Raw genomic sequence first — 13,403 nt, 5'->3', positions numbered from 1 at the left:
ACAGCAAATAGCACTCAGGCAAAACTAGACCTACTCACACATGCACCTCATTCCCCCAGACAATCCTCCTCTTCCGTTTGAGTCTTTCTTTCTTTCATTTCTAGTATGAAGACAAACGTGGGAGGAGGACTCAGAGGGATGAAACAAAGAGAAGTGAGTCAAAGTGAATTGTTAACAGGAAGTGGAGTATAGAAAGCAGAAGGACTTACTGGTTAGAAGACATGAAGGTGCTTAAAAATAGAACATGTTAACAAGAAATCTGAACATGGTGGAAGTAGCATAAAAGGGGCTTTAGAGGGTGCATCCACAAACAAGCGCCTACGCGAGAAAGAAGTGGCTAGCAGACTAAAAAAAAACAGAAAAAGCAATTACAAAAAATCTGAGCTAGTTAGGGGGGGAAGGAAAACTCAAACAGAAAGTTCTTGATAGGAAAACACACAAGTATCATTAATTAAGAAAATATGAATCCAACAAAATGAATTGAGACACAGTTTGTAAAGGCAGTTAGCACATAGAACTCTCCAGATACATGTCTTTCCTCCAGTTTCAAACAACAGAATGTGTGACCCTGGAAGGTTAGTTTCTTCAGAAGACCTTCCGGAACACTACTAATGTTTTATGGCCATCCCTGTATTGGTGCATGCTTTATTTAATAGTGGTGTTGAGGCATCAACTTACCAAGAATGACAGCACCAACGGAGAGGCTGCTGAGGACCCTTAAGAGCCAGAAAGGCCTCTGAAAAAGGAAATAGACATGTTAATCTATAATGGTAATTGATGATTCACTGAAATGTATACATAATATAAAGAACACACAATATTTTTATCTATGTGACTGTAGACCACTATTAATGACTCAAGAAAGTGTTATTGTGCTGCCTCAGAAAATCTGTGAAGTTTTGCTATGCCAAACCTGTTAGCATAAATATTTGGAGTGATTAAACAAAAGTAACATTTCCTATTTAGAATGTGGCATTAACATAGTTAATAAGTGTGGTCTATCCATTTCCGTAGACTACTGTGTGTTATCAAGAAGTACTATCAATCACTAGCTTCCATGATTGGTCATGTTCACTCCTGTGTACTGTCCTTAACGTCCTTGTAGGAACAGCCCATATCTTGTTGCATACAGCAACAAGATACAAATCACAGATTTAAACTAAAGAGAGTGTACTGCATTTATGCCCAATAGCAGAAAAAGTTAACTATCTCCCACAATATGATCTGCACATTGAGTTTATTTGAACGACATTTTTATAAAATATTAACTTCTGTTGTCAATATAACAGTACATTCCAAACGTGGACACACTGACCAATTCAAGACCAAAACCAACTACCAACTCCTGCTTAAATAGTCCCAGTCTACAGCTCGGCAAAAACCAAGCTGCTACCCACAAGCTCTAGCAACTGACAGTTCTGGCCCTGATACAAAGTTGGACACAGTTTGCTTATTTGTTTAATTTGAGTTTTATACAGTCCTATCTAGACCTGAAGATATAAGAGTGCTTTACAGTTTTGTAAATAAATCCAATAGAACTACATGTTAGGATTCATGTGGGTTAGTATAGTATACTCAGTGAGTATAGAACAATACATTATAAAGTAGTGGCATTAGCTACAGTTTTAAATGCTGAACATGTCAAGCACTGCAACAAAGGTTCCTGTCGGTGGAGTATGATCTTGAGGAAACATAGATCAGAATGGGAACGTGTTGATTTTGTAAGATGTAACAATAGGAAAAAGTACCAAAATATATTTTGAGTTTTACAGGCCATTTTAAGATTCAGTTTGGGGACTTGAAATATGTAATGATTCACTGTAATCATGGATTCTGTCAAATAACATGATTTTTTTGTCTGCTGAACAATGCTCTGAAGAACATTTTTTTCATGGAACCGAATCAGAGAACACAGATACTTGCTTATTGTTGAAGAAGAACCCTGGCAAAAGGAGTAGCAATGGCTATCCTGTTGTGGACCTTAAACATGTCTATTGATTTTTCTGCCAGGGATAAGAAAGAAATAATTTCCTAGGTATGTGGACAATGGCAGATGTTATACAAAGGGGTCCATACGCAAGCTAGACATCTCTGAGCGTTGAAAAGGCACAGGGATAGGTCTGGGAGTAAGAGCGATGTGTTAGGTTATAAGAGGAGAGAGTGATGATTAAGCTAAATTTGAGTTTATTAAAATACACTTTTTTAATAATTGATACATGTCAATATTTAAATCATTTAATAATAAGGAACAGCATGATGTTGTAATATGCTTCATAAAATAGCCTGAAAAAGCTTGAGACTGCTGCTCTCAGTAGATTAGTGTTCACATAAAACCTTAGTGCTTCTTATAGATTTTTTATATTGTCAAATGTGTGGAAGTGTACTATTCACACTCTGCATCTCTCTTCTAAATCCTCCCCTTCTGTATTTTTAAGAGGTTATCTTGCTGTACAAGCACAACACTACTTAAAATATTTGTTCATGACCAATGCAAATTATTCAAGGATTACATAACCTCTACACATATAGTCAGTGGTGGCTCCTCAGCTAAGGCAATGGAGCATTGCCGCCCTGCCTTTAAGCATTATAAAGAAAGGAGTATAAAAAATGATAATAACTCTATTTTAGAGGTGTTCCAGCTTACTCACCCTTTTCTATGCTGGGTGACAAACAGCGCCAAGATGCTCCCTGGAGTGATAGCATGCGCTATACAAAAGTTTCCTTACATTACATTACATTACATTTTATTATCCTTTTATTTTTTCCTTGTTGCAGCAGCTTTGTGGGGTTGCTCTGCTGACAGAGCAGGGGAGGGGAGGAGTAGCTTGCACTTCGTAAGTGAGCTTAAATATTTGCCTGGCTGTCTTGGGCCGGCCAAACAGTCATGCACACTTTGCATGCTCTCCACCTAGGCTGCATTACCGCCTGGGTGGAGAACATGTCCAGGCCCCATGTCCCCCTTTGAGCACCGCACCACGGAGCTCAGATCAATCACAACGGTGCACTGCTCAGGTGAGCTTGGATGCTTCCTGGGTGCTCTGTTCCTGTTCCGGGAGAGATGATGGGGGAGAGGGCGGTAAGACACAGCAAGGAGGTACATTTTTTTTCTTTATCCTCACTCCTCCGCCCTCCCGCCTCCCATCTTTAGTAGTCACCACTGCACGTAGCACAATTTAAACCATAGGAGTGTTATGAGAAATTAAATTAATTCGTCTAACCTTTTTATCTAAAACTGCAGAGACCATTTTCAAAAGAAAACAGCAAATGTTTTTGATAAATCCAGACTCTATCATTTGCATTTAGAAAAAACAAGTCGTTTCTGTACATGTACTAAAACGTAAAGGTGAACAGCGCAGTACCTTAATATTATTTTGTATGTAATAGGGGTCAGAATCTCAAACTTATTGGTGCATAAATGTTCAACTTACATGGCAAATTGTTTTTTATAGAATGTAATACCACTTTTGCTTTGTGGTTTTAGGCTTCTAGATATTTATGTGTGTAATTCACTACCGAATGGGGTTTGTGAACTGCAGGGATGTAAAGACTTGAGAGTTTGTCAACACCCTAAAACGTAGTTGCTTGTGGGCATTCACAAACAGCAAGGAAACCCTATCTAGTTAGGGCTAATTGTCTTTGATGGTCAGCAATCAGATCTGATCCTGCTTGCTTCCAATGCAGGCATGTATCAGACACCACTATTAAAATATAAGTGCAAATTCAAAAACAAGTTTTAATTGAATGTACTCTACTTTATGCAATAAAATAATTTTCTGTTGTCAAGCATTGTGTTGTCAATAAATAAGTTAATATAACGTTGGAATACATTTTTGGATTTACTCCACCTAATATTTGCGTTGACCGTTGGATCCTAGGAAAAACAATCTCAATTGGATGAGCATAGATTAATGATTGACGAGGACAACAGGACCCAGAGTAATGAAGATTACCGGTAAGTAATAGGACATTACTCCAGGTCCCTCTAGTCCTCGTCCCCTTCATAACTAATGAGAATACCCAAGCAGCAACCGGCCTTCAACAACAATAAACCACCAGAACCAACCCAAATGCAAAAGGTCAGGGATTTATTGAACAGTAGACACAAGAAATTCAGGGGCACCCAGCATTCAGTAAGCCCAAACCAAAATTAACATCATCCCCCAAGAAATTGTGAAGACGATAATGCAGAATAAAGGTATTAGAGGATGCCCAAGTGGCCCCCCGACAGATCTCAGAAAGGGGAACACCACCAACCTTAGCCCAGGAAGCAGCCATCCCACTTGTAGACTTCACCTGAACCCCTGCAGGAGGGGGAGACCCAGAAAGAGAGTAAGTCAAAGCAATGACCTGCTTCAGCCAGTGACCAATGGAGGCAGAAGAAGCCTTACCCCCACGAGAAGAAACACCAAAGGAAACAAAAAGGGAGTCAGACTTCCGAAAACTGGCAGTGCGATCCAAGTAGACATGCAATGCCCTGCATACATCCAGCAAAGACCAAGGAGGATCCCCCGGAGAGACCAGATCAGACCCCAAGGCAGGCAACGCCAACTCCTGAGAACGGTGAAACTGGGAAGAAACATTCAGACAAAGGCAGAATCTAAATAGAGAACCACACCATCCACGGAAAAGGACAAAAAAAAGGTTCCTGGGCCATCAAGGGCCCCAATTCCCCCAGGCGACGGGCAGAAGTAATAGCCAGAGGAAAAACCACCTTGAGAGTCACAAACTAAACATCCACCTCAGACAGAGGCTCAAACGGAGGGGACACCAGAGCACGAAGAACCAAAGGCACATCCCACAAAAGGAAGGAAGGGCGCACCACCGGTCAAGACAGAGAAAAACTTCTAAGAAGATGTGAAACCAGATCCTCGACATCAGACAAATTCCCCAAAGGGGAACGGAAAGCCCGAACCACAGCCCACTGAGCATGCAAAGTGGAAACAGCCAAACCCTTTTCAACACCCTCCCAAAGGAATTGCAACACCACCTGCAAAGGGCACACCAAAGGGGAGAAATCCAGAGCCAAACACCAATGGCAAAAATTACCCCGATGACGGTCATAAGTCTTGAGAGTAGACGGGCGACAGGAACCCTGAAGAGCCACCGCTAAATGCTCAGGGAAACCCTGCAGACGCCAACCCTGCCTCTCAACATCCACACCGACAGACGCAACCTCAGAAGAGACAGCAATGGAGCAGACCGGAGGGGGGACGGAGACAGAGGAAGAACCAGGGACCCCGTACAGCCAACAACCGCAGAGTTGGAAACCAAAACCGCCGCGGCCAAAACAGAACCACAGCAACGACCATGCGATCCTCCCGACACAGGCATGCCAAAAACCTGGGAATCAGAGCCAGAGGAGGGAAAGCATAGAGGAGCCTGGACGGTCAAGGAACGGTCAGGACATCCACCCTCCAGCAACTCTCCTAAGGATCCCGGGAGCAGAACCGGGGTAGCTGGGCATTGAGCCGGGAAGCAAAGACGTCAAGAAATGGAATACCAAGCCTCCTGCAAACAAGCAGAAAAGCCACCGGGGTCAGTGGCAACTCCAGAGAGGCGGGGAAACAACGGCTGAGGGCATCCGTTGCTCCGTTGTCCACACCCCGAATATGAACCGCTGACAGAGACAACAGATGACCCTCCGCCCAACAGAACAAGGTGATCACCACCGTGTTCAGGGAGGAGGAGCGGACACCCTCCCCCGACGATCGAGGTAGGCAACTGTCACTGTGTTGTCCGACCTCACCACAACATGGCGATCAAGCAAATGAACCCGAAAACCCAACACTGCCCGGTGCACTGCTCACAGTTCCCTCCAATTGGATGAACAATGACTCTCCGGAAGTGACCAACGACCCTGAAGGGACAGGGAACCCAAGGTTGCACCCCACCCTAATGAACTAGCATCCGTAGTCAAGACCACCGGAGGGGACGGCTGCAGAGGCAGACCCTGCGACAAATGGGCCAACACCGTCCACCAATGAAGGGCAGGGAGGATCGAAGAGGACACAGGAAGAACACAATCCAGGTTGCGAGACACAGGATCCCATCAAGACAGAAGGTACAACCACAGAGGACTGAGGTGAAAATGAGTCCAGGCCACAGTAAACACCGTCACAACCATGAGCCGCAGAAGACGTAACAAGAGGCGAACCGGAAAGGAACACCCCACCACGAACCACCGAGCCAGAGACACCAAGATCAATACCCAAGGTACGGGCAAGAACACCCTGACGAGATCGGTCCAAAACCGGGCACCGATGAAAACCAAGTCCTGGGAAGGAGACAGCTGACACTTGAGGAGATTCAGAAGAAACCTGTGATCCCTCAACACATAACACACCACCCCTCGAGCCTCCAACAACAGGGACCGAGATGGAGCGTGGTTCAACCAGTCGTCGAGGTAAGGGTACACCAGGAGACCTCGAAGATGCAGAACAGCCACCACCGGGGCCACCACCCTGATAAACCCACGAGGAGCAGACCTCAGACCGAACAGCAGGACCTGAAACTGGAAGTGACTGCCCTGAACACAAAACCTCAGGAACCGACAGGACAGGGGATAAATCGGGACATGAAAGTACGCGTCCTGAAGACTGAGGGTGCACATGAAATGGCCTGGAATCACCAATGGGTTCACCCTCTGAAGAGTCTCCATACAAAAAGGCAGACAAACCACCCAAGTGTTCAGGGTTTTCAAATCCAGAACCAGGCGGAACCCCCCTGTCACCTTGGGAACCAGGAAAATCTGAGAGTAATACCCCAGCCCCACCTCCAGAGGAGGAACCACCTGAATCGCACTCTTCCGGAGAAGAGAATCGATCACCAAAGACAGCTTGGACCGTTTGAACAGACAGGACGGCCAATGAGTAGGACGTATCCCCAAGTCCAGGAGCGGACTGGAGAACTCTATGACATGACCTATGCGAATGATGTCCTACACCCAAGTGTCTGAACAAGACTGCAGCCAAGCCAGCAGGAAGAAGTGCAGCTGACCTTCTACCAATGATTCCCAGCCATATAGTCAGGAACGCGGCTTGGGAGGGGGGGGATTAGCCTTCCTATCCCGGCCACGTCTGGAAGAAAACCTCATCCGACCCCCAGAAAACTGTCTACGAGAAGAAGGCCGAAAAAAGGTTTATACCTTGAGGAAACAGAAACAGCAGAGGCCTGTTTAAAAGAAGAAGAATGCTTCTTCTCTTTAAACAATTTATGTATCTTATCCTCCAACTCTCCCCTAAACATCACTGTCCCCTTGAAAGGCAGATGCAAATCGCAAGCCTTCTGGGCGGAGTCAGTCTTCCAGTCCCACAAGACAAGATTGCGACGAGCAGCCACACATGCCCCACTGGAAAGGGCAGAGGCCCACACCACATCGAAGGACACATCCGAGAGGAACTCCACTTGTCTCTCAATATGCTCCAGAAGACTGGAACAGTCAGTAGAGTCATCCATGGACTGGTACAGGGACTTGAGATTGAAAAGCAAGTACTGCGAAACATAAGTCCCATAGATGCCAGCCCTCAATGCCAAATGTGAACCAGAATACAACTTTTTGAAGGAGGAATCAACCTTCTTGTCAACAGGATCCTTCATCACAGCATCCTCCGCCAAGGAAGTGTGACTCACCAGACTGGCCACAAAGGAGTCAATAGGTATGGAGTCCGGCAGATCCATAGACCTATCCTGCAAAGGGTAAAGTTTCGCCATAAAACGAGGAAGCAAGATCCGATCGGTATCCACCCACTCCCGCCGCAGGACATCCTTAATAAAAGGATGAATAGGCACATCCACAGTGGCAGAGCTCTGTAACTGGTGCAACAAGGGACCACCAGACGTGCTTGGAGCTTCATCATCCGGAAACCCCATGTTTGATTTGACATGCTTCAGCAGCCCAGCCAACATTTCCTTATCAACCTTAACACCCTTGTGTTCAGAGTCCCCCAACCATTCAGCCTCGCCATCAGAGGAACCAAAAGACTCTGGACCAGCGCCTTTTGACCGAGCACCATCTCCTCCCATCTCACAAAGAGTCTCCGTTATGAGACTCTTAAGCCTGGCATCACCACACTCCCAGCGACGCCGAGACATGGCAGGAGAAGGGGAGGAGGACAAGGAATCAGAGGAAGATGAGCGCTCCCTATGGCGGCTCTTCTGCGTATGCTTCCCCATGTCGAAGGAGTCCTGGGAGGGAGACAGCAACTCAGCCAAACAGAATACTCCATGAACCGGAGAATCCAAAGAAAATGAGGTGAGAACCAGCGTCAACTACCCAAGAGGCACAGAAAACAACACCCAGGTAGGAGAAATGAGGCCCCAGTCACAGCCGCTATGCGGTACTCAACCCGAGGGCTCCTAAATCCTCCAAGCGAAGGAGCCCGCCACGCACCGCCTGACTTCCGTCGCACCACCGATCCCGGAAGACAGGCAACATGACCCGGAAGGCAGAATGCTGTGGTTCCGCCGTCCGCACACCGCTGCGCCCCCCCCCCCCTTGGCAAAGCCCGGCAAGCTAGGAGGGGTGGCCAGAAGACCCCAGCATACCAGCAACGGGGCCCGAACCACACCCCCCAAGCCCGTCAGGGAGGGTGAGGCACCGGAAAACTCAAGGACACTCTCCCAGCAGTATCCACGTAAGTACACCATCAAAGACAGGAGCGTCCTTGCTCCTGCGATGTTCTCAAACTGTAGGTTAGAGACAGAAAAAAGAACAGGAGGAATGCTGGGAACTGTATGCTTATGTACTCCCACAGGGAGGGGGAGGGGTAGGTCCAGCATTTCTTCGTTCTTTTTTCTGTGTACGAGATGGGACTATCTCATTAGTTATGAAGGGGACGAGGACTAGAGGAACCTGGGGGTAATAGTATTATTTACTATTCCTACTCCAGTTTGCATAACAGCAGGGAAGGTGTTGGATTTTATATTCAATAGCTTAGCGCTCACTACAGCAAGTCATTCTAATGACTTGCGATGAAAAGATATCACGTACTAACAACGCGGCTGTTGTAACAACCGCGTTGTAAAAGCACTGCGATGTTATGACAGCGTTGTACATGCTGGTTCCCCCATAGACACACACAGCTATTACTCTCTCAACGCTGCTCATCTATCATGAAAACAAATTAACCTTGTCGGCTCACCAACAGGTTAGTGTACAAATGGGCAAGTAGAATTGTGTCTCATGCAGGGTGTGCTGACAAAATTAGATGGAGAATTTGTAGTGATAAACTGGATTTGTAATATAAACTGCCTCTCTTATTTAATTGTGGAAATATGGTACCTACTGCACTTTATACACTACAAAGTAGAGTTTAAGGCTATATTGATTTCATATTTTTGATGGATTAATCCACTCTGCAAACAAAATCTAAGCTTTTCAGATGTGATATCCAACCGTATTTCAAGTAAGGTACTTGACAAATAGTTCAGCTGAGCTGAGCCTATATTTTACAGAACTGGAAACTGGAAGCTCGCAAGTTTTCAATGTAATATATAGTCTTCATTATTATTAACATATTCTTTTCCACATCATAAGCTCGTTTTGCACTGCATCACCTTATACATGATGCTTTCTACAGTGTGGTCTTGGGTGTATCATTGGTGTATTTTAACAGTAAATGCTTTAATCTATATTTCGTTTCTTTCTTTTTTTTTAATTGTTGGTCATTGCTAATAGATAGTTCACCCTGTAAGTACACTGCTGGGAAAGAAAGTGGAAGCATCTTCTCGCTAGGAAAGGCACCTTATCTCTGCAATAAATCCGTTAACATACTGAAGTATGAGCCAAATATTTTATGCCTTTCCCAGAATCGGGCAGTTTGTTGCCAGTAAAATGCATTTTGGTATGTATGAAGTCCAATTTGCGATTTCGTTACATGTTACAAAATCACAATTTGGAATTGAGAATACTTATCAATTCAGTATTAGGAAGGGGCATTTTTATGTTGTCACTTAGTAATACCGAATCGCAGCGGTATTTAGGAATGTTTGCAGCCGAAATACGGTCACAAAACATTTGCATTTTACCGCCTACTTCAAGTAAGTGGTAACCCATTCGCAAATAGGAAGGGGTCCCACAGGCCACGGTCTGCTCTTGAAAAATTAAAAGAAAACTTTTCACAAACCGTTTTCCTTTAAGGAAAACGGGCTGCATATAAAAAATATATATTGCTTTATTTAAAAGCAATCACAGAAATGGTGATCAGCTGACCCCAGCAGGCCACCATCCCTGTGATTTTAGCGTTTCCTAATGGGTTGCAAATTGCGACCTGCCTCATTAATATTAACAAGGTAGGTCAATTTGCGACCCGTTAGGAAATGCTAAATAAAACGAATGGCATTTCATACATTCAAATAGAGACTACCTAATTGTGATTCACAGAGAATCGCAATTAGGTCATCACTATTTGAAATCATAATAAATGTGGCCCTACCTGACATGGAGAGGGGCAAGTTTGAACACAGATTGCAGTAAAGGGTACATAAACTACCTGATCTGCTGCTGCCCGAGATTTAACCACAGAACCTAAAGGAACATCTAGATTTATGCAGTAGATGTAGTAACAGGATTATATGCAAGATTTACGACCATTCCGTTTTGCGGTTCACAAATTGTAATTTTTGCTACTCGCAAAATGAAATGTGTCTCAGACACATTTGGCGATTCTCAATGGGATTGCAAATGACCTGCCTCATAAATATTCATGATGCAGGTCGAAATTTGCTACAATGGGCTACAATCACAGGGATAGGGGCCTGCTGGGGAGAGCTGACCACCATGTCTGTGTTTGTTTTTTAAATAAAGCAACTATTTTTTACATATGGAGCTTGTTTTCTTGAAAGGAAAGCGGGATGCATTTAATAGAAACAATTAAAAGTTTCCTTTTCATTTTTTAAGGACTGGCAATGGTTCTTGGGACCACTGCCTGCCCTCAAAAATATTTTTGCTGCCAAAAACAAAGGGAAGGGGTCCTCCCTTCCGGTTTGCAAAGGACTTACCACTAATTTGAAATTAGAAGTAACTGTGATTGTTTTGCGACTGTATTGGTTGTCATAAAAGAATCTTGCATTCTCGCTATTAGGAAGGGACACTCTTGGCATGCACCTTCCTAATAGTAACTCGCAAAACCTATCTTGCGAGTCAGTAATAGGTTACCGGCTCGCAAAATATGGTTTGTACATGCTACAACGCTTTTTAGCGGTCACAAACAGCCCAATGTTCCGCTTCCGACTGCCAAAAAACAGTTGTACATCTGGCCCTTTATTTCTTACTGATTTCTATTTTACTGACAGGATTCCTGAGTCAAGATTTATCTCAGAGATTCCTAGATATTTGTAACGAGGAATGTGGATGCTCTTTATTGCAACAAATAGACTCATACTGAAAACTACTATTTTTTTTATTTTTCATAATTGCATGTATGTAATGCTAATGACTGCTTATTGTGGACATACATGCGTTTCAAGGTTTGGTGAGACAATTGTCCAAGATATAATTCAATTGAGGAAGTATCAATCCTCCCTTCGTTTAATGACTTACAAATTTTTACACGTCACTCATGGGGCCTTATATTTTCACATCAACGTATCAATTATTGTCAATATCTTTTCACTATCTTTATGTGATATAGTGCATAGGATAACCTGAAAAAGGATTTATGGATGAACCAATACCACTCACTATTAATGGCACTTACCCAACTCATAAAAAAACTAGCCTTTTTATCATCTATGTAGGCCCTGAACAGTACCTGAATTGTAGAAAATAAATGGCCTTCTTCCTTAGCTGCTTTTGGAAATGTTGATACAAAGATATTGAATGACAGCTTAAGAGTCCCATGAAAAAGAAGGGAAATACTAACGAAAGGCGCGTCTGTCTGGTAGCCTCCGCCAGTTTATAAATGCCCCGTTTTGGAGCTCATTAACTATTTGTGCAGCTAAGTGTTATTTACATTCATTTGCAATTTATTTATGTCTTTTCCTTTCACTTTCCTGTGTGCCTTTTCATCGGCAATGGTACCCAGTGAAGTGATAACCCGCTTAACTGTGGTCCCACATCACACACTGCGCATGCGCATAGCAGTGAATACCGCTCTCTTCAACATTACTGTCCAGCGACGCAATAGCGCATGAAAGGGAGGGGCTTGTGTCACGAACAGACCAGGGCACTAGGGTCCGATTATCAGACTTGGTCATTATTTAACAACTTTGCTTGGCAGCCAGCTTTTCCAGCACGCTAACTCAGAAATAGTCTCCAGCCTGTGAAGTATCTGTAGGAAGTTTCCTGTATTCTTACCAAGTGGTTACTTTTTTAAGCAGATCTTTGAGAATGTGGGGGCATATTATCAAGGACCTGTGTTAAAATTATTGCTGTTTTATCGGCAGAAAACTGCTGATAAAACGGCGATAATGGGCTTGATAATACTCCCTTGTTAATTCCCATAGAAGCCCATGTTCTGATGTTAACATGGGCTTCTACGGGAATTAACAAGGGCGTATTATCAAGCCCATTATCGCCGTTTTATCGGCAGTTTCCTGCCGATAAAACAGCAATAATTTTAACATCGGTCCTTGATAATATGCCCCCGATTATTTCTTTCTAGCTGCAAAAAAGCTCTGCGACTGCTGCTCCTGACTATTTGCAGTGTACAATAAATCGTTGATCAGTCTTGCCTCCCTTCTTACCTGTGGACACTGTGTGAGCTTGAATAACCTTATGAAGAGATTACTTACCTTTGATGGAAGTGCATACAAACTTCTATGTTTGAATCAGTGTAGTAGTAGTAAACCATTATTTCCTATACAAAGATTTAAAAATAGCTGTTGGACGCTAGGTGGCAGCGTTCTCCCACATTATGTAGTGAAAATGTATTGAGAAAGGTTGGAACTGTTTTGTGCGGTGATTCCTTCAAACTACTGAGCAATGTCAAAACGACTTGTTACACTTGTGATTAAAATGGAGCATTCGAGCATCATAGCTGCCAAGGTTTCAGATTGCTATGCGTATCATTTTCATAATTTCAGTGTAATTATGAGTGACATTTCAACAACTATTAGTGACACTTTCTCGATAGCAAAATCAAGCAATGAGGACGGTGGGAACATAAATATCAGAAATGACACCTATTTGAGCAACGAAAAATCTAAAATGACCTTTGCACCAGAAATGGAAAGACAACAGTCATCTGGCCAGTAGCAGCCAGTGGTGGAAGTGCAGGCGGGCGCTGACGTGGGGAAGAGCAATGTGGGGTTAGGAAACCACGGATTACAGCCGATTAGAGGTAAGTAAACATATAAATAAATAAAATGAATTCCGTTGTGCGCGCTGCATCGCATTCCGCCAGCCCTCCCACCACGGCAGCTACTGCATCTGGCTCAGACTCAACAGTCGGCTCACCGCAGAC

General features: G+C 44.0%; 1 protein-coding gene across 1 annotated transcript in view; it reads right to left on the bottom strand.

Moving 5' to 3' along the window:
- Positions 1-13,403, bottom strand: part of LOC147728938 (dual oxidase maturation factor 1-like) — a 432,696-nt gene that overhangs the window by 48,014 nt on the left and 371,279 nt on the right. Inside the window, exon 3 of the mRNA XM_086959179.1 lies at positions 679-736. Coding sequence (XP_086815305.1) covers positions 679-736 — 58 coding nt within the window. The remainder of the gene's footprint in view (positions 1-678; positions 737-13,403) is intronic.

The sequence above is a fragment of the Lissotriton vulgaris genome, chromosome 2_2, assembly GCF_964263255.1.
Source record: "Lissotriton vulgaris chromosome 2_2, aLisVul1.2, whole genome shotgun sequence".
Classification (NCBI taxonomy): Eukaryota; Metazoa; Chordata; class Amphibia; order Caudata; family Salamandridae; genus Lissotriton; species Lissotriton vulgaris.
This window is presented reverse-complemented; position numbering and strand designations above follow the sequence as displayed.